This window comes from Gallinula chloropus (genome assembly GCF_964237585.1).
Source record: "Gallinula chloropus genome assembly, chromosome: 1".
NCBI lineage: Eukaryota > Metazoa > Chordata > Aves > Gruiformes > Rallidae > Gallinula > Gallinula chloropus.
This window is the reverse complement of record NC_140085.1, coordinates 129,414,472-129,436,532: the sequence shown is the minus strand read 5'-3', so window position 1 is coordinate 129,436,532 and position 22,061 is coordinate 129,414,472. Positions and strand designations below refer to the sequence as shown.

At 41.0% G+C, this 22,061-nt stretch overlaps 1 protein-coding gene across 4 annotated transcripts in view; it reads left to right on the top strand.

The window, feature by feature from the left end:
• Positions 1-22,061, top strand: part of CNKSR2 (connector enhancer of kinase suppressor of Ras 2) — a gene marked incomplete at both ends in the record, with an annotated part of 222,333 nt that overhangs the window by 27,098 nt on the left and 173,174 nt on the right. For all 4 annotated transcript variants that reach the window (XM_084274856.1, XM_084274855.1, XM_084274854.1 and 1 more), the window contains one exon: positions 9,693-9,856. In XM_084274856.1, the coding sequence (XP_084130982.1) occupies positions 9,693-9,856 (164 nt within the window). The remainder of the gene's footprint in view (positions 1-9,692; positions 9,857-22,061) is intronic.

Genomic DNA, 22,061 nt, shown 5'->3' with positions numbered 1-22,061 from the left:
ATTAGCTTCATTTGAGGGATTCCTGATACTTAATGATGCCGTGGGTTGTTTGGCAAGCTCGTCTCCCTTCCACTAGCAAAGAGATTTCCGCTGCCATTATCAGCCACGCTAACTTTTCAGCACACTTCAGCATTTCTCATGTGCAAAGGCCACAGCTGTAGTTGAACAATGTGGTCGTTGTAATCCAATAATAAGAGTCCTAAATATAACAATAATTATAACCTCTTACTTTGAGAACAATATTGATAATCAGGGATACTAATCCTTGAATTTCATAGAAACAGAGCTCGAGTCTGGTTCTTGCAGTGTTATCCATGTTTTAAGATTTCAAATACTTTGCAAAACTTGTGTGTGCCTGTGTAAAGATTTGGCTTTGCTATACAGATGAGCATAATGGGAACAAAAAGCACACAGAGAAATATGAATGATTACATTTATCAACAGCTAAACAGAACACTTCGGATATTATTCCTGTAATTAACAAGTCTAACTTGCCATAATAAGCCCTGATTATAAGTAGTCTAACAGCAAGGACTGATTTTATTGAAAATATTAGACACTGCACTATGTTCAGTCTTGTGCATCTTGAAATCATGTGTGTAGTTTTGTACACATACACTTTTTGTCTCTCCGTCTCCTTTCTTAAATTCCATTTTCTCGGCTAGTGTGAAATTCTTTGTAAAGCAGAGCTGTTGATGAACCAGGTATGATCCACTCAGTGTGGACATTTCTGCAATTTTTCAGAAATTGCCATTTTTTCCAGAAATGGCCATTTTTTTCAAAATTGCCATTTATTGCCAACACAGTCGTACAGTGAATATATCCGGGTCTCGAAGTAGTGCACAACCATGAAAAGAGAGAGTACCTGTGGGCACAGAAACAGCAGGCACTTCAGAGTGGAGATTCCTTGAACAGGGTTTGATTTTTAATTACAGAATTCACAGTGACTCGAGACAGTACTTCTTTCACCTCAAACTCTTTCAACCCACCGCTGTTGCAGATACACTCCTTGACTCCCAAGTTCTCACCTGGCAGAATGCCATCTCCTTGTTCACTGGTGGCCTTGACTTTGACAGACCACAGGCCCTTCTGGCAAGAACCTTAAAAAGAACAGAGCAACATGCAACATCCGAAATATACTTCTATTTCAATTCCTCATTTTGTGTATCTCTTTAGGAGCTGAGCGTGATACTTTCCTTTCTTACCTCATTGCTGTACACAGTACCTCTCGTCTAGCAGCCAGGGTCTCGGCATTTGTAATCCTGTCAGGAGAGGCTGAATTTGGATTACGTTGTTAGTTCTCATGTTTGCATTGTCTTCTGCCTTTTAAGTTCTTTGTTCTACAAACTTCTGGATTTAGTAGTATATACCCAGTGGATATAAAGTGGTTTGTTTGTTATGTATTGTGATTCTCTTCCATTGTATAAACATGTAGCTTTTAGTTAGAGGCACATCCCAGCTAATTTTTTAGAATCATAGAATGATTTGGATTGGAAGGGACCTTAAAGTTCATCTAGTTCCAACCTCCCCGCCATGGACAGGAACACCTTCACTGGACCAGGCTGCTCAAGGCCCCATACAACCCAGCTTTGAACACCTCCAGGGAGCCTTCTGGGCTGCGAGTGCAGACTGTTGGCTCATGTCAAGCTTCTTATCCACCAGCATACCCAATTCCATCTCTGCAGGGCAGCTCTCTATCAGCTCATCTCTCAGCTTGTATGATTGACTATGAATGGCTGAAGATTCCTAGAAAAAGATACATCTACCCAAACTAAACATGGCAAGTGTGTAATCTCATGCTATATTCTATGAGTAAGCATACGATGCTTGAAGCAATAACTATTTGGATATTCTCGGTCATTTTAAACGTTTGTTTTTATTGCTCTTGGAATTTTCTTTGCTCAGGTATATACAGAAAGAGAGAGAGGCAGCAAGAGATAAAGAATAATTCTGTAGAGTGAAGGACAAACACGTTTTGCAGTTAGAGGGTTTTTGCCTGAAACTGCAGGGTACTGGGGCCCAAAGTGATTGTCCTGCTCTTTTGGAAATAATACTGTAATCTGGGAATTTAACAATACTTTTTTTTTTTTTTAAATCCTGTACCCATTCCTAAATTTGGGGCCTGCAGTTATTTTTTTTCCAGTTTATAATATATTGTAATTTTTTTACCCAATCTGTAATGAAGGCTGCTTCCAGTGTTTCTTTTACTGTCCTACCTGCAATGGTCCTCTGAGATGGGGCATTACTTTTTTGCAGCCGTCCTGACCACAGTAGGCATTTGCCATCTACTGCACTTAAAACATTCTGTTCTTCACTCCATCTTTTGGCACCGATAACTGTGACATCTGTTTGTCACATATGAAGACCAGGAGGTGCTGAAGTCCCCGAAACAGTGATCATCCCTTATGTGGGCAGAGGAGAATTATCTTTGCCTCTCAGGTGGGGAAGCGGCTGGCTTGGTTTGTTCCCCATTTCTCTGGTGACATTCAGACTGTGGGACGTGGAGTGTTTCCAAATGCCCATCTCCCTCGTACAGATTGTGGGGAAACCTGGCCATTCCTAGTCTCCCGTCTTGTGTCCTGGATGTCTTAGAGAGGAAAAATGAGTGTATATCCCAAACGGGAGCTGCTGTGGTGGGGAGAATTGCCCGCTCTGGGCTGCCTGCAGGGTCTGAACCTAGCAGCAGATCTCTGGTTGAGGTGGAAGAGTGGAAGAAAATTTCTAGCTGGGTGTCTTGCTCTTTGACATAAACAAATCTTGCATCTTTGTATTTTTGTACAATTAAAGTCAATAGGCAGTATCCTACCTTAATAGAGCCTCTGTGCAAATGCATAATTCATAATACATTAACTTATCAGTAGCTCAGTTGAACATTTAAGTTTGAAAAATGTGTAGACTCCTGTAGTTTCAAAGGTGGTCAATCTTTAAGAATAGTTTGCTTAAATTTAATGGGTATTTATTGGTGAGCAAGGAGAAAACAACTGTTTGGGTTTTTTTTCCTGTGTGGTTTTTTTTTGTTGTTCCTTCTGTCATGCTAGTATAGGAAAAAATGTTGCAAGTAATAGTTTATAATCTGAAAAATCATTGGATAGTGCTACTAAATACCCATCTTATGTTAAACTCTAGTTTAATTTTTTTTAATGACTTTTAAAATTCTGTGCTACAGTCCATTGCTTGAATTTCTATTTGTTAAGGTATAAAACTGTTTGAGTTCAGGTAGGGTATGAGCTTCCTGTTCAGACTGAAATATGAGTTTGTTTGCCTTGTACTTAAAGAAAAAGCAAAGCCTGAAACTCACCATTTGTTTTTTAGAAAGCTGTGTGTCTTTCCCTCCCATGCAAAATTACCCCCTTCATTGTCTGGGTGTTGCTGCTTTTCAGTAAATGCTGGGTTTCCAGAACAGGGGCTTGCCGAGGGAAGTTGTCAGTTTTCATCCTTGTTCTGATTTACCAGGAGAGCATAAATACATACTCCCTCATCCAGGCTTCAGGTATGGTAGTTAAACCTGTAATGTTCATCATCTTTCCCATAACCCCAAACTGAAAAAGAAGGCTGATACAGATACAATCTCTGCTATTTTTATTGTAGTTTTCCTATCTTGAAGGAAAAAATATTTTGCCACCAATTTGAGTAAGAATATTTACCTAATTGGCCACTGTTTTTAGAGCTGTATCTTCTCATGAATATCTGAGTGGATGATTACACATTTGAGTTCAGATCTAGCCACAGAAAAGGTCTATTTTAATACTTTTTTAGTCTTTTTAGAAGCAGGAGGACTGAACTGCTTGCAGAGGAGGAAAAGACTGTGGGATCAGAACCTGGGGATACATTTCATGGAGAAGGTCATTTGAGTTTGAATTACCACAGATGTACATAACCTGTTCTGACACTGAATTACATGGCCGTTTGTCAGTTTGCTTGTTTCAAAAGATAACCTGTTACACACATCAAAATAAGACAATACCTCAGAGAGACCATGAAGTGTGCAGTTGTGCTGTTAGTTAGGAGATTGCAAGCACGGGAAATTTCCCTGGAGGGTAGTGCTGCATCTTGCAATCTTGTTCCAGAAAATCATGAGTAAAAATATGAAACAAATTGTTTCTTGATCAGTTTCTACTGTACCTTTGTAATAAAAGGAATTCATTGCAGAAGAAATCTGCCAGATTTCACATCTGTGAGCCATTAAATACAGTTAATGATTTGATGAACTCCGGCTTGGCCAACACAAGGTAGGTTTCAGTGACAAGAGTAGGAGGATAAAACAGCTCCAGTGGCCTCTACTTGCAAGAGAAACTTTTCTAGAGAAATTTTAGTATTTTTTAATATTAAAAGCACTGAGTCTTCTAGCAGTTTCATTTGGAGGAGCTTTGTTTACTTTTGTTATTGCTTTGTAGGTGTTTAGACCCACAGATGAGGTAGAGCTTGCTTTAAACTTAATGACAAGAGTTGCTCCTTTCCTGTTGATGTACATAGTCCATGCCAGCTGACAAAAGTGTGCAGTGTAGCGACATCTTGTATGGTCTTCTAAGCCCCAGTCACACTGGCCAAGTAATGAGTGCATAGTGGGATTTGGACAGCATTGCCAGACACCGTGGCTGATAAACTCAGGTGGAAAGAATGAAGGGCAGAGGAGTGCATCTTGAGTAGTTAAGTGTCCTTGGAGGTCTGTGCTATTTTTGGAGCACAAGATGAGGAATCTTTCAATAAAAGAAAATTAAAAAAAGATACACTATACATTGTTTCATTTGAAGAGTAGGTCTAAAAGGAGGAATACCATCGTACAGTTTTACTTTAAACTTTTATTATTGGAACATCTGTGCCTTTACATATACTAAAAAAAAACCTGGGGGCAATTTTCAGTTTAGGAGCAGAGTTCTGGAATATGAGACTGTTACTTGTGTATTGGCATCACAAAACCTGCTTGATACACTATAGGGTCCTATGCATCCAGAATACGGTAACACACGTGACTTTTGGACAGAGGCCACTGTTCTTGAAATATCCAGGACTGCTAGATGCTTGGCAACCTTAATAACACCCATGGCCCTGAACAGGGAATAGTATGTCAAACTGAGTTATTTTCTGAGATGCTGCGGTACGTGGGTTGTATGACATCCTCTGATATGAGGGCACTGGAGAGTAGAGGAGGAGCAGACCGTGACAGCTAGAAAAATGTCATTCTACCTTGAGGTAGGGTGGATGCAGGACTTGCAGGAATATCATAAAAGACAGAGCGCTCTTAAGAAAGCTCTGCTCTCCCCATTAGCTTCCAGGGTTTCTCCCTGGACCACTTGAACCTGATGGCTTTTGGTACATCTTGTCCTGTCCCGAGTGAAACAGCATTATGAGGCAGGAATGCCCCTTCCCTGCAACTCCCTTCCTGTTGATCTGAATGAAGCAGTGGCTGGCTAGCTGCTGGCAGGCAGGGCTCTCTGCTGTGGCTCTGGGGACAAATGGTGTATGCAAGGAATGCTGGTGTCCTTTCATTATTATGGTTGTCATTATTATTATTATTATTATTATTATTATTATTATTATTATTATTATTATTACATATCTGCCCTCAGGTTTGTTTACAAAATGAATCGCTGCTCTTTAATTAAGAAATAAAATGACAGAAATAAATGTCTTTAAAAGGATATTCTATTTAGGGAATGGAGGGGAAGTAATTGTGGCAAGCTATTCTGAAAATGTCATGCAATCTATGGTTAAATTATTTTGTTCTTTCCTGACTGTGGTTTTTATGAAATTGGTGAGTCAAGCGATTGTCAGTAGTATTTTTGTTGTCTTAAATTTTTTTTCTTACCCTGTATGAACTATATGCATCTGTCTATATTACATCTGAATGACAAAAATACATAGATAGCAGGAGGAGGAAGAGTAATGGCTTTATTTAGAATTAACTGTCAGTAAGTGTTTATTAAGTGCATCTGTCATGTCTTATTCTGGATTTGTGTTGCTAGTCTCTTAGCTGGGGATTCATTTTTTTGATACCTGATGACGTTGAATATTTTAATGTTATTATTCTCATTCATCGGTCTGTGTAAGCAGTGTGGGACTTAAGTTCAGGAATATCAGAAGTACTTACTGACTTCTTTTTTAGTCATTTAGTAAAAGCACATCTATGGCCTATTCTAATATATTTTTAGATTAAGTTTTTTATGTATTGTCAAGAATATTCAATTTCTTTCAAAAAATAAATGCCATTATACTTGGGACTGTGCTTGTAAAACAGTTCATGCAGTTAATAGAGCAGATGGAAAACCTGGGCTAAGAAGGGCTTTCGGAGAAAATACATACACATATGGATAAAATAAGAAGACTTAATATCAGATAATTCAAGATAATGATATCATGTGTGTGAACAAGTGAATTCAAGAAGGCTTGAGGACAAATTATGTCCTTTTGCAACTTAAATTTAACATCTAAATGAGTTCTTATAGAGCTGGTACTTGGTAAATAGCCTTTCTTTCAGGTCTCACAGAGAAAAGAATATGTGGGTTTTTTATTGCTGTTTGTTTGTTTGCTAATAATGATGAGCGTTGCCTAGCATTTAACAGAAAAAAAAACAACAGCGTTTGGTTGAATTAAGGCTCCCATTGAAAGGGCTTGGGAATAAACAGGACTTGCTGTCTTTGTCATATTCTGAAGCAGTGGGGTCTGAGAGAGAAATTAAGATCTTGCCCTTTTACATCACACAGACTATGTATATATCATGTTGTTTTACGGTGAAACATTACTTTTTATTGAGAAGCAGTTCTAATACTATTAATTATGTAAGTAAAAAGAGGGAAAAATAAAAAATGCAGTGGAGCACCCCACAAAGGAGCAGGCCATGTTGCTTTGACCTTAAGTGAGTGTTTCTGTCATCTTTTCCATGCATGTGTGGCAGCACACATATTGTCATTTTATGGATCAGTCTCAGTGGTTCTGATAATTTCGTTTCCCCTACTGTAAGGAAATGAAATTTAGGAGAATAAAAGCTTTAGTAGATCATTGCTCTTACTGAAAGTTTAACCATTTGTATTTTCTTTGTTGGAGAATTAAGGAGCAATTTTTAGCTCCTCACAAGACAGCCATGCACATCTGAGACCCAGGCTGTGTGGCAGCATGCGATACACGATCAGTCCTGGATCACTATTTTTGTTCTCCGTTAATATGTTGGAACAGACTATATGGCTGATTGGAGCAACTATTTATTTGATAAGAAAGGGAAATAAGTGGAAGACATGGCTCCAAATGCTTGATTAACCTAGACCTTTAAGTGGGTTTGTTTCAGAGGGCAGGCTCTGGAAGGATGTGGTTGGAGACTGCTGGGGTTGGGGACCTGCTAAGGAGAATTTCCTGTGCCTTGGGCCTGGAGTATTTGATTTACAGTGCGTTTGCGGGTAGTTTAGTTTTGGTGTGTGAATTCTAGAATTAAGAGCCATGTGAAGATTGTTCTGGTGTGTTGTGACGTCACCTTGAGTTGAGGCCGCACCTCGAGTACTGTGTCCAGTTCGGGGCTCCCCACCATAAGAAGGAAATCGAGGTCCTCAAGCTAGTGCAGAGAAGGGCAACCAGGCTGGTGAAGGGGCTGGAGGGCATATCCTATGAGGAGCGCTAAGGGAGCTGGGGATGTTTAGCTTGGAGAGGAAGAGGCTGAGGGGAGACCTTATCACCACCTACAACTACCTTAAGGGAGGTTGTAGAGTGGTGGGCAATGGTCTCTTCAGCCGGGTGACAGGAGACAGGACAAGGGGAGATGGCATGAAGCTGTGCCAGGGCAGGTTCAGATTGGATATTAGAAAAAAAAATTTTACTGAAAGAGTTGTCAGGGCCTGGAACAGGCTGCCCAGGGAGCTGGTTGAGTCACCTTCCCTGGATGTGTTCAAAAAAAGGGTTGATGAGGTACTTAGGGACATGGTTTAGCATAGGATGGGAATGGTTGTACTTGATGATCTTCAAAGGTCTCTTCCAACCTTGTGATTCTGTGATTCTGTGATTCTGTTGCAGCAGGGTGTAGCTTGCCCACAGGCCAAACCAAGAACAGCAGGCTGGCCTGACATCCCTGCCTGAAGTACCAACTTGCCTCCTCATGAGAATCTCTAAGGCTAAGCCTTAAAAGGCAAGAATGAGAACTAAACGTGAAAAAACCTCATCCCGGTTTCAGAGAAGTTTTATGTTGTTATCTGTGTCTCTTGTGAGTCAGATGGAGCTCAGCAGTCAGATGGATCTCTTCTCCTCCCCGTATCCTCAGGTTTTTCAGACAGTTTGATTATCAGGGTAAAATGTTCTCACTTCATTACAACCTAATGAGCAGATATCATTTCAGCATTAGGGAGAGAGATACATGCTGGCTGGATTGTTTGAAGACAACCATCAGAAATGTGGTATCTCTCAAGAAGCTTCTAAATTAATGCATTCAGGCTTTTGTCAAATCCTGCTACTCACTATCAATCATGTTGATCCACTGAAAGGTATTCATGCACAAATTAAATTTTAGATGGACCACCAAATACCCAGGAGTCTCCCCTTGGCCCAGGGATGCATGTGCTGCAGAGCTTCTATATACTGGTCTGGCCCCTTAGCTAGGATTGATGGAGAGGGGATGCATGGTGTATTATCTCACGTGCTCTTTGCTCCAGGCAACAAAAGCACAGTCTGCTCCGTTCTGGTCCTGTAGTGTCCTGCACTCATCTGTGTCCTCAGCAAATGTGTGCACTTCGAGGATCTTTTGGCACAATGGGGCTGTTTTGGCTCCCTGATTACTGTGTACTCTGGGGAGTGCACCCAGGTTTTGTTTGAGTGCCTTTTCATGCTCAGTAAGCGTTTGTCTGTGCTGCGTGACTCCATACAGTTTCTGAACTGTACATTGAGCTGGATCCGCCACTGCAGGAAAGGCCCAGTTTGTGCATTCGCAGTGCTAACATCTTCCTTGTTCTCCAGAGCCCTCTGCAGTTTGTTTTGGGGGCTGGCATGACCTGTGAACTGTCAGGGAGCTCAGCAGGGTATGAATGGTCTTGGGAGTAGCAGAGCTACTATGATGTGGCACTGCTGTTTAGTGCCCCACTGCATGGGGCACTGCAGTCAGGAGTCCAGTGAAAAGATTGGGTCCTAGCAGAGGGCATCAACAGCAGCTCCCTCCTCATCATACAACCTACCATGGCAGAGGTATGCTGGGAGAGAGGTTAAGAGGCACTAGTAGCTAGCTGCTCCTGAATGTATGACTTTAAACATGTTCAAATTTCCATTACACCCTAAGAATTTGTCTCTGGGACACATGCTTTCTCTTGTTTCCAGTCTCTTACACTGCTTAATAACCAGCAGCATCTGTTGATATATCCCTCCCCTTGTTTCCTCTTCTCCTCTCCCCTTCCTGATGTAATGGAGGCATTATTGACATGCCTGTTATTAGGCACTGCCAGACAGGCATTCATAGCATAGTATGCTGCAAGAATTCAGGGCTGTGTTCGGGGTTCAGGAGTGGTTGGTATCATCAACAGGCGGAAAAGCCATGGCTGTCATAGCTTGCCAAATCTTACCATTTCTGGATAGCATATAATTTGGTGCTGTGGTGAAATACTTCTTTTAAAGATATGTCAAATACCCTCCATTGGCTTGATATGTTTGTTCCAGCTGACTGTGACTTCCTACAGCAATACAAAAAGTCAGTAACTTTTGTTGTCCCTTCTCCTGTCCTGTTTCTGCAGGTCTTGATGATTGCCTGCAGCAATACATAAAGAACTTTGAGAGAGAGAAGATTAGCGGTGACCAGCTACTACGCATTACTCATCAAGAACTGGAAGATCTTGGAGTCACACGAATTGGCCATCAGGAGCTTATCTTGGAAGCAGTAGACTTGCTCTGCGCACTGGTAAACTTTTGGGGGCAAAAAAGGGAGGAGTGAAAAGTGTTTGTGCATTCACAGTTTGTTCATTCAAATTTATAGTCCTAAAGACTATTTAAGTGATTCAAGAAAGTTGTGACATGCAATGTATAGACATTACATGAACAATTTTTTGCTTGAAAACAGAGGCAAGATAAAAGCAGCATCTACTGATGGGATGGTGCTTGTTGAATGAATTGGTATCAGAGATTTCAGACTTGCATATCTGTCTTTATTGAAGAAAAGCTTATCTGAAAGCACAAAAGGGCTAGCCTGGGTTTGGTTTGGAATGTAAACCAGTTATAAATGTGAATGCAGTAAACCGAGTGCTGGTTGCCCATTACAAACAAAATGTCCTGATATTAAAATAGCAATGTCATTTTCCAGGATCCTTTCATGCAGAGTATGTTTTAGATTATTATTTGAGCTTGCTGACACATAGCTGCTTGTATCTTACACTAGGAAGGATTAAATGCTGAGATAATTATCTTATGTGTAAATAATACATACGTCTTTGATAGAGTGTACAGAGGGATTTTGGTAATGGTCTTTTCAGTCAGGTTGCGTCATGCGAAGCAGGGATTATCCCCCTGGTGAGGGGTGTGGTGCTGACTTCACCCTCCTTGCAAATTTTTTATGTGTGCCTGTAAAGATTAGTGATAGATTGGGCACATTGTCTGCTGTAGGAAAGATTGTGAACAGCGCTGTTAAGATGTACTTGATTGCCTAAAGTGGTGTTTTGTGGATTTTTAATGCATACTACTTTTCTGAGCCTCAGAAGCAGCTTTAAGAAAGCTGAATCCCAGTAGAGGCAATCAAAGATGGCAAGCTGAAAGGCTCTTCAGAAGGGCTTGTGGATTCTCAGTATGCAGCAGCTTTTCTGAATATCCTGTTGTTGCATCTTTGGGAGACAGAGGTGAGGGGTAACGAAGAGAAGACAGCAAAAAAAAAATGCAAAAGGAAAAGTAAAAAAGGGCAGAAGGTATTTTATTTTCCATACAGAAAGGTTTTAAAGACATCTTAGATCCTCTTCTTTACAGTGGTATTTCTAATACTACTGCAGAGTGGCTCAGTGCAGTAAGTTTTTATTTGTTTTTAAATAATGGGAAGGATGCAATCCTGAAAACAATTTGCTACTGACATAGAAGGCAACATAAAGAGAGTTATTCACAAAGTGCTTTTCTCATCAGACAGCGTGAAAGGAAACAAGAAAGAAAATACTTTAATTAACTGAGACAAAATCTAAGTTAGAGTGAACACTGATGACCATTGTTCCCAGGCACACAGGGAGACAGATTGTGGCTCTTTCAATAATAACCTGTTTTCACAGAAAAAACCTTGCTCATTAGCTGAAATTACAGATGTTATCTTTGAACAAACAAACACAACTTGTCTTTGTAGCTCCTTTATCTTAGGCAAAAGTGTATGGAACTAGGTTGAGTATGAAATTAGAAATTTGCAGCAAAGGCTAACACTTCATCCTTAGGTCATGCAGCAGGTCTCTACCTTCCTGGTCCTTGTTGCACATACTGTGTTGTCTGCTTTCTGAGTTTGTCTGAAAGAGAACTTCATCACTGAAACACAATAGTATGCACTCAGATCATAGCTTCTAATTTAAGCTGTGGTTTTTGCAGTCTCACAACTGGCTCCTGATGTCTCCTCAGGGATACAAACTGTGATTGTGATATTGATTTTGGAGGACTTAATTTGAATTTATTGTTCACCAATCAGATAAACCTCTTAGGAAATTTAATTCAGAGACAATCCTTTTGGCTATACTGGCCCTATACTTACATGCTTTCCTTCTTTTATTGCATCAGTAAGTATCTGTCCTGGTTAGTGCTTGCCCCTTTTTCCAATTACCACTAATGTTGACTGTATTGTTTAGGAGACCTTTAAGCCTATGACTCCCCAAGGTAGGCTGACTGGAAACGCAGGTAGTCACTGTGCCAGGTTTTTCTAATGAAAATTATTAGGTTTCTTTCCTGTTTCACCAGAGTTTGACAGAGGTTTCACGATAGAATTTGTCATGAGTTATAAGTGTATGATCCAAATTGGTTAACATTTATTTGGATGCTGAAGATAATAAATGGCATGATGGGGTAGGAATAATAATGTTAAATTTGTCTTACAAGCATAATCTCTAATTGATTTTAAACTAATCATTAAAAAAGCAAAAGGTTTGTCACTTCAGATTCTCCTCCCTGTTCTGTCTGGGGTAGCGAGTATCCACCTGAACAGTTTTTGGCATTGAGGACAGTTGAGGATGACAGAACCACCTCTCACTGTTCAGTCCTGCTTCCACTCTGCAGGGGAAAGTTTCTGTGACAGAGTTGCCATTGATGAGGAAAGCTTCTGCACTGATGATAACTGATGTGATTTAAGAACTGCCTTCCTCCTGCCCCCCCTTCCCAGCATTGTTTTGGGGCAAACTTCTACTGCAGTTTCTGCTCTGTCAGCTGTGGATACAGCAAATGGCAAACCAGCTGCTTGTGTTGCATGCCTGTAGTTCACAGGACCACATTTTCTTCCTGGAGGAAGGTGGAGAATCTGAACAAGCATATTTGGCTGGTATGGAGAGAGCATGGAACCTCCTTAGCCCAGGCGGAAGCTATTGAACAGTGCTCAGTAGACAACTGCTTGCTGCAATAATAGTTGGGAACCAGTTCTGACTGATAGCACTATTTAAAGGATGTTCTTAATTGATTTTTGACAGAAGGTAGGTGGGTGGCTATGGTCTCTCACAGTATTCCCCTCCTGTCATTAGCACTTGCAACAAACGGATCCTCCAGTGTTCGTTAGCTGATCAGAGAACAAATGGTGGACTGTGCTTCCATCTGAGCAGAGTCTCGCTTGGCTGCCAGCCCGCCATACTGTGCTCGTGACAGGAGGGCAAGCATCCTGGGAGTGAGATTCACAGGTTTTCTTTTCCTGTGGTGCTTCAGAGGAGGAGGAATAACGATTTTGCCCAGCTGCTACTGCTGTTACAGGTCACGCTCGCTGATAATGGTGGGGGCGTACATACCGCATACCATCACTGAAGCTGAACGTGCTCCAGGAGAGAGCAAGCAATGTAACTAATGTGGTTTGTCTCTGCCCTCTCTCCTTCAGTCTTTGAAGGCAGGAGCACGTTCAATAGATTATCTTGCCTCAGTGCAGTTTTGTGTTTTATACAATACACATGTCAGAAGGGCAAGATAAATGAAATGGTCTCTGTGCTTAAAAGAAAGTAGTGAGGTCTCTGATTGTATCTCGTTGGTGCTAAGAGTTTGTTGCGTGGTTTTCGATCAGTCCTTGAGAAACCATCCTGATGGATAGAGGCCTGTAGAGTTGTTCTGTTTCCAGCAAGGCATGTCTCTTGTCTTTTGCTTTCTGTTCAAACTGGGACATGAAACTGAGATCGCACTGATGGCACCAACAGATAGATTCCTGTTTGATGTGGACATGCATGTTTATTCATACTGGCAAAATCTGAAAAAATAATTGACATCCCCTTTTTCACTAGTGACAAGTAATAGGACAAGAGGATGTGGCATCACCAGGGGAGGTTTAGATTGGGTATTAGGAAAAACTTCTTCCCAGAGGGGGTTGTTGAAGCATTGGAATGGGCTGCCTGGGGAAGTGGTGGAGTCTCCATCCCTGAAGGTATTTAAAAGATGGGTAGATGTGGTGCTGAGGGAAATGATTTAGCAGTGGTTGGCAGGTTAAGGATGGTGGTTGGACTCTATAATCTAAAGGGTCCCTTCCAACCAAGACAATTCTGTTGGATCATGATTCTATGATCTCAATATTGTTTGAAAAGAAATGGTAAATTAAGAAACTGCATATCCAGCTCTAGAGATGCAGGAGAAACTTCACAGTTAAGTACCGTGTTGTTTTTCTCTCCACATTACTCCCAGGTGATAAAACACATACTTGTTCATCAGTTGTAAAAATTACTACCCAGATCTAGCCTCCACATAAACCTTTTCAGAATGGATGTTGGTGGTCAAGCTAATCTAAAACTGGTTTACTTTTCATCAGTTAGCAAACAGCAGTGTAGCAGACTGATCCACACACAAATGTGAGCAGCTTTGTTTCTTTGACAGTTGCTTTAAGAACTGGATGTGAATGAACAATGCCAACAGAAAGTAAACTGAGGAAGGATGGAGGTGATGCTTATGCAAAGACAAATGCATACTGAAGAACAGGACATCTAATGCCATCAGATCACTGTATCAGTCTTCAGGTCTGGAGTGTGTCTGTAGGTCTTGTAGCTCCTGAAATCCCGAATTGTGCTGCAGAAAGCAAAGAAATGCACATAATTCTTTTTCCACCATGTCAGGAGATGGAGTTACTTTTATCAAAACCAGGAATGACCATATTGGACTGAAATTTTATGTCTCCTTGGTGTCATATTCTTCCCAGAAAATGCTACCCTTTGCCTCACTGCCTGGAGAATACAAAGACTGAAGACGGCACAGCCAAAGATTTCTTCTGCCATCTTTAAGAAAATGTTCTAGTTTACCTGACTTGTCACCACGGTGTCTTGATACATGAGGATTTTGGTTTTGCTCTCCTTCTCCAAAATACCATGGACCTTTTGTTTGCACAAAGATTAAATTAGTTTCCTTTGATGTTGAACATTTTCAAATATTTTTTTTAAAAGGAGACCTTAAATTGGGAAATATTTTGTCTGGGAAGATAAGAATATTTAGAAAACTTGACAAATAACTTTTGGAGGCTTTAAAGTTTTCCTTAAACAAAAACCTTACTATAGTCCCTGTGAATTAGAAAAATACTTCTTCAGAGTTTGGTTAAAAAAAACAAAACAAAGCCATTTTTGCTTTGTATAGCATAGTGGTTTTAGTACTGGTTTCCTCTAGTTCTTTAAATCTGCTGTGGCTGCACAAGAATTTATTATACACTGTATATTTGAATCTGTAAAGCTAGAAGATTGCACCAGATGAAATAGCATTATTATTTGGCAGAGAAAACATTGGTGTGCACTAACAGCATGAAATTGCTTATCATTTACCAGGAACACAAAACATTTATATGCAAATGAATGTAAAAAATAGACCTACTTTACCCGTGAATGATTCGATTCCTCTTAAGAATTATGCCTTTTATCTTCATCTTCTTGCCATTTCTCAGAGAGAAATGCTTTCCTTTGCCCTTATCTCCAGTCAGATCTTGAAACTACTTTTGTCGGTAATAGTGAATATTAGACTTAATCACCACAGTGCTAAATGAGGAAGACTTCATGTTGGTGTGGAGGTTTGTCTGTCCTGGAGCTGGGATTTATTGTTAATATCCTGCACGCTACCCAGCAGAAAAATTACTTACCCTTTTTACTATGGCACTTTGCAAGAAGTTCTGCTTATATATCATCTGCCTTCAGCCTCAGCTGACTTAACTGCAGACAGGGAAATCCTGAAGTCCATCAGCACATCAATGAAGCTAAGGAGTTGAAGGGTTTCTGACAGCTCATATAGATCACTTGGAAAATGTTGCTGCTGTTAGTAGCAACACAGACTGTGCTTTGCACAGCTGTGCTTCACACAGAACTTCAGCAAACCCTGGGGTACGGCAGTAAACGTCTGTATGCAAAGGGTGAATGTCCTTCGTCCCATCTGCCTGAGAATCCCTGATGTATCACACATATTTTTCTTACTCGCTTTTCTCTTTGAGCAGTTTGCAGTTTTTGGGAGGTATGAAACATGTGCCCCAATTCGGAGTCGTAACATGGTTCGAAGGGACCTTTAAAGCTAGTTAAAAGCAGACTAGGTAAAAAGGGTTGCTAGAATGCAAAATGTTTCAAAGAAGGTAGTGCCTTCATAGCAGTTTACTTATTTCCTCTTTTTTTTTTTTCCTAAAAATCCCCAACTGATGAGTTGTTACTTCGTGAGATGCTGGTAACTGAATATGTAACTAGTACTTTGAATCCTGGAGAAATAAGAGCACTTGGCTGGTCAGGGTCAAAATTACATGAGAAAGTAGAAAAACAAAAGAAATAATGAGCACTTGGTCTTGCAGAGTCTGCTGATTGAATAAGAGTAAGAAGAATAGTTTATGTAATTGCTCTATTAGTGCTACAAAGCATGACCGGGGCTTGGCTTTTTGATGTGCTGCTTGATTGTGCTGCAGAGAGAAAAAGGGCATTTTTCTCAGGAAAGGGGACGATGATGATTATGAATCTTTCCCGGGCTCTGCAGGTCTGTAAGTATTGTCCATCTGAGTTTTTTCTGACTGTAGACATTTAGGACCAATAACTACAGTCTTTGAAACGATCTGCCTTTTGATCAGTATACGTTTAATAATTGCAGTAAATGACAAGTGTCATTCGAGCTGTTTGGCTTTTTCTCCTTATCTACTAATTCTGTGTTTATGAAACAGATGTGTAAGGATCATGTGCTGTGCGCTTCTAAATTACCCCATATGTCAGTGCTATTTGAAGGCGAGATAACCTTAGTGTTGGCATTTCATGAGGCTGGAGGAAGGGCTGTTAGAAATGCATGCTGTAGGCAGATCTGATGAGGTATAAAGTTACATAAGGCACCTTCCGTATGACAAGCTGTGTTCTCAGTTGCTCACAGTGTTGGGTTGGTAAGCTATCTGCCTCGTACTTTGTGGGATGTGTTCAGCCAAGTGTTTTGGAGAATAAGGTTCGGATGCATTTTGTTCATTTTAAAAAACAACTTTGGAGACAAAGGTTGGAGTTCTTGGTGGATTTTTGGCTGTCCCAGATTTTGAGGCCTGGTTTTGAAATGGCTGCCATGTGCTGTGGTATTCATCTGACACTGTTTTAATTAAAAAATGTCATTTCATGAAAAAACTTGTCCTGGTTTACAGAGAACTGAGAACTCTGTGAAGTTTACTGTTTGGAGGTTGCTTGTTTAAAAGCAATAAATATTACATGCAGAAAGATGGTCAAGAATTAAATATGGAAGATAAAAGTACTGAAAATAGTGAGGAACAGAATTAAGCTTGCCTGAGGTTATCTTAAGTCCATTTCTTAGTAGCCTCAGGCCATCCTTACCTAAAACTCCTGCGTCCAGTCTGTGAATCAGTGTAAAAGGACTTCCAAAAAAAGTTTTGTTAGAGAGAAAACTTAACAATTTAATCCTTTTGATTGTTATCCATATTACTGAGAGATACCAGGCATAACTGAGAAGTTACATTTCTTTATATATAATTTATGGTATACTGCACATAATTTATTACATAGTAAAGCTCTCTGGACTATTATTTGTCTTTTCAAAAGGTTGCCATTTTTTCCCTTCTTTAAAAAATAATGTTTGTGTGTGTGGCAACAAATATTTGCCAAAGAAAAATAAATCCTTACCTTCTGTGGTTTATATAGTCATGGCTGCTTTCTCCAGAGGAGCAGCACAAATTAATCGATGTGCGCACTGCTGTCTGCAGTGGAGAAACTTCTCTGCCTGCAAAAATTGGCTTTATTTTCCTTTTTGCCCCCAAGCACCAATGTTACAGTAGTATCTTCAGTTCCCATCTCGTGTTTTCTCAGTGGGAGTTACTGCTCGTCCCTGCATGTCTTTTGTTCCACATGGTTTCCAGCAGCTTTCTGGGCTGAAAGAGAAGAAACAAGTTTTAGGAAGGTAGGCAGAGGGGCCATACGCTCATTTCTCTATCTTGGGTTTTTTGTAGGAGTCAAATGATATCCTTAAACTTGATGAGGCCTTTGTGCTTGGAGATGGAGAGGCATTCGTGGTTGCATGGAAGTTGTGATCAAGACATCCTTTCCAGGGGATTTCTGGATTAGTTAACAGGACTGTGTCTATATCTCTACTGAGTACTGTGTTTAGATGCGGCTTCTTTTGGTATCTGAGCTTGGCTTTTTTAGTTAGCCAAGACATCTTTGCACTTATAATGGGTGCCATAAAAATACCCTAAACTAAAGGTTTCTGCAGTCTCCTGACACCCTGCTTGAGCCATCAGAGATAGTACCATATGAGTTAGGAACGCTTCTGACCCTGTGTTAGCAGTGTGAGGTGCACCTCCCTGCTAACAAAAGCTAAGGGAATTTAACACAGAAAGGAGATCAGATTCTACTTTCTTTTTTTTTTTTTTATTTGGGGGCGGGGGGGATGAACAACTAATGAATATTGATCAAGCTAATCCATAAAAAGGTTCACTTTATTTTCAAAGTTTGCTTCCTACCTTGTGGTGCTGGTGCAAGGATGGGCTGTCAGAGGGACTAGACTGGCTCCTCTCAGCAAAAAAAATAATAAAAAAGGTAAAATTCATCAGCGGTGATTAGAGCAGCTGCTTGTCAGCATGTGAAGAAAAGAGCTGCAATTCATCACTTTCACTGTCATGTGAAGCCACAGAAAAGTAATTAGCAGGTAAATGTCTATTAATAGCTCCCACCACCTTTAGTTGGAACACCTGCTGACAAGCTATTACTCTTGTGTAGCTCAGCTTCTTCAAGTTCTTGTTTTCTGATTGCCAGAAGAGACTCCATTAGAGCCGTTTCTGTTGAGGCGGGATGTCTCTGAAGAGACACTTGCTTCGTGGCCTCTCCTTGAGAAGGCGGATGTGCAGACTTGCTTTGCTTATCGTAATCTCTACAAGCACGCAGAGTGTTCTTTGTGGGTCCTTCAGTGACTGTGAATTTATTTTGCCTAACGAAAGCCACATAACTTGTGTTAGTGCTGGCTAAATGCAGAGAAGGGGAAAACAATGAATTGTCTCCTTTGCCTGCAATTATCTTCTTAGGTTGCTTGAAAAGAATTGCAGCGTATTTCTAAGAAAATGATATTGTTAATAGTGTAGTATCACATATAAAGTATGATTAAACTTGGCAGTTATTATTTGAGCAAGCTTTTTTCCAATACTAGAACATGCAACTCTGTTCATTTTTAATGTGGGCCAGAAATATTAGTGATAAACAAAGTGGGGATTTTGTTAGCTTGGCTGCTGTTCTAGGATCCTTCTACTTGAAGGCATCAATAAACACAGCTGCTCAAAAATATATTCTGCCTGAAATTTATCTCCCTGCTGTCCACCCCTGGCTTTATCTGTTTTATATTACAGGTGGAAACTTTACCAAAATCAGTGCCTTTCCTCATGTAAGACTGGATTTTTATATGTAGCTTAGGCATTACATTTGTCCCTCTTTCTTATGTTAAGCAAACCACACATATTTGACGTATATGTGTGAAAATAGATGTTGGATCTGTTAATATTCTGTCTTCCTTCTCACATATCTGATGGCAAAAAAAGACAGCTGAAAAAAAAGAGTATGTCAGTAGGAGGCCGTCACTTGAAATGTTAGCAAGAGGCCACTACCTTTTTATAGGGATTGATTTTCCAAAGAACCATATGCATATTTTCTTGTTGTAGAATAAATTTCGGAGTATTGTTTTGTTCAGCCCACAGTGTTCAATCTTTCAGGTTTTCTTGTTGCTGGTGCTTTACTTTCTGCTGGGACTGGAGGCCTGTACGCTGCCTATCGGGGTTCCCGCCGTGGTGGGCATGGCCCACCTGTGCACCCTGGTACCCAGCACCTACCTCTCTAAGCGCATGAGGTACAGACGAGGTGATGAATCTGGGGATAGAGAATGAGGGAGGTCAAATAATTTCAAGGGTTGTCAAGGAGGAATGTTGGGATCCAGCCTGGGCACTCAGCTTTGTAGGAACAGGGTCCTGCATAAAGAAGTTCAACATTTGTGTTGGCTAGAAGGCTGCTCAGTGAGGACCTCTGTGGCCAGCCTGTGGTCAGCGGTCACTCCCCTTTTGTTTGGGGGAGGTGAGTGCCATGTTGCACAGGTGTTGTGGGACTCTCTTGAGGTGGAGTTTTGGTTTGGCTGATCTGTAAGAGACTGTGTAACGTATCTTTCAAACTGAATATCTTTCATTTGTTTCTTCCCCTGTTAACTATGCCAAAAAGTGGGCTAGATGCTCAAGAAGCAGGATGAAATAAGAACAAACCTGGTATTTTTTTCCATCTTACTCCTGCCCAGTCCTCCATCTCCATCATGCTCCCTCACCCACAGAAAACAGAGAAAAATGCAGCAAAAACAAATTTATTTTTATCTGATGTTTATCTAATTTGGACTGATTTAATAAGTTATTAGTTATGAGCCATTTAGCTGCATAATAAAGTACATTTCACTTTTGCATCCTAATTTATTGTTTTCATCTTGTAATTCTTTATTTATAACCTATCTGTTGTGTAATTGCTATCGAATATTTACGTGGTGGAAAAGTCATTGCTCAAACATACAGTTTGTCTAATTTGGAACTGAGCGTGGTGGCAGAGGATGGTGCCTACACAGAAATTGCACAGTTGAGAAACATACCCACAAAGCCTTCCATGCCCAAAACTTTGAAAGCAGAGATTTTTAAAATGCAACCATAGCATGAGGTCACCTCCCCCTTAAGTCAAGTCCCAAAGTGCATCCTGTGCTGTGGAAAGATAACTGTCACTTAAGCAGCTCCCTTCCAACTGTGCTTGGTTTATAAGCATGAAGAAGGGCTGGCTGGAAGACAGCCGATGAGCTGTGTGCTGAAGTCCCTCCTTTCTGCAGTGCTCTCCCACTTGCTTGGGAGTGGATGTTGTGGGAGAGCTGGGCACTCATGGGAGGTGGCTTCACTGTAATCTTCCTGCAGTCCTTGTATAATTAAAGAGGAGATTAAGTTCATTTAGTAGATGGTTCAGCAAGGCTAAGTGCCAGGTCCTGCACTTGGGTCATAACAAACCCATGCAATACCACAGGCGTGGGGATGAGTGGCTGGAAAGCTGCCCAGTGGAAAAGGACCTGCAGTGCTGGTTGACAGATGGCTGAACGTGAGCCAGCAGTGTGCTCAGGTGGCCAAGAAGGCCAACAGCATCCTGGCTTGTGTCAGAAATAGTGTGGCCAGCAGGAGTAGGGAAGTGAGTTTCCCCTGTACTGCACTGGTGAGGCTGTACCTCCAGTGCTGTGTTCACTTTTGGACCCCTCACTACAAGAAGGACATTGAGCTGCTGGAGTGTGTCTAGAGAAGGGCAGTGAAGCTGGTGAAGGGTCTGGAGCACAAGTGTTATGAGGAGCAGCTGAAGGAACTGGGGTTGTTTGGCCTGGAGAAAAGGAGGCTGAGGGAAGACCTTATCACTCTCTACAGCTCCCTGAAAGGAGGTTGTAGCCAGGTGGGGGTTCGTCTCTTCTCGCAAGTGACAAGTGATAGGAGGAAAGGAAATGGCCTCCAGTTGCACCAGGGAAGGTTTGGATTGGATATTTCCAACCAAAATGGTTTGGATTAGGAGCACAACAACTTCTGTAAATAATACCCCCCCCCCCCCCCCCCCCCCCCCGCCTGTCTGTTGTGTTGTGTTGTGTGTCCATTCCCCCCATTTCTTATGGAAAAAAGATTAAAGTAAATGAGCTTCAGCAGTCTTAAAGTGGCATTGGCAAGTTCATCCCTTCTCCCATCTTTTGTCCTTGTGGACAAATTAGCATGGGGACCAAAACAGTGGGCCTGTGATGAGAGCTGGTGAGGGCACGGGATGTCATTAGGCAGTAGACTTTTCTGTGCACCTGAGGGGCTTTCTGCATCCTACTTCATCATTTGTTGTAGGAAATACCACAAGTATCTTTGATACTAAGTATCAGTAAGTAGTGAGCACCCCAGGTTGTAAGTCTGTGACCTGGTTAAGGCAAGGAGCACCTCCAGTCCCCACTTTCTCTTGCAGGAACAGTAAGATCAAGTCTATGCAATTGCTTATTCCTTTACAAAGGCAAAATAGTATATCTTGAAATAATTAAAATATTCTTTGCATTTGTTAGTAAAACAAATTATGCCTATTCTAGACATAAGAAATCACTGATGGTACTATGTTGTATTGTCACTTAATGTTAAATTAGGGCATTTTCTATTGCCATTTCAGCAACATTGGTATATTTGAAGGATTTTCAGGTATTATTTATTAATATTTCTGCTTAATTATTTCTGTCTCTATTGCACAGCCAAGGAACGTCATTTATGTTTACGGGATTGACTCTTAAAAGCCAGCAAAGTTTACAACTTGACTTTAAAAGGGCAACACAGACATTGAGCAGAGTAATGCTGTTCTCTGGTCTGTGATTCTGGTGGTCCTTTACTGCTAAAAAGGTGACAAGCAGCATGCTTCTGTCACTGAAACCAATAAAAGCAATTTGGTGTCACACTGCGCCCATACTGCGTACTTCCGGTAGTTGCAAGCCCTCTT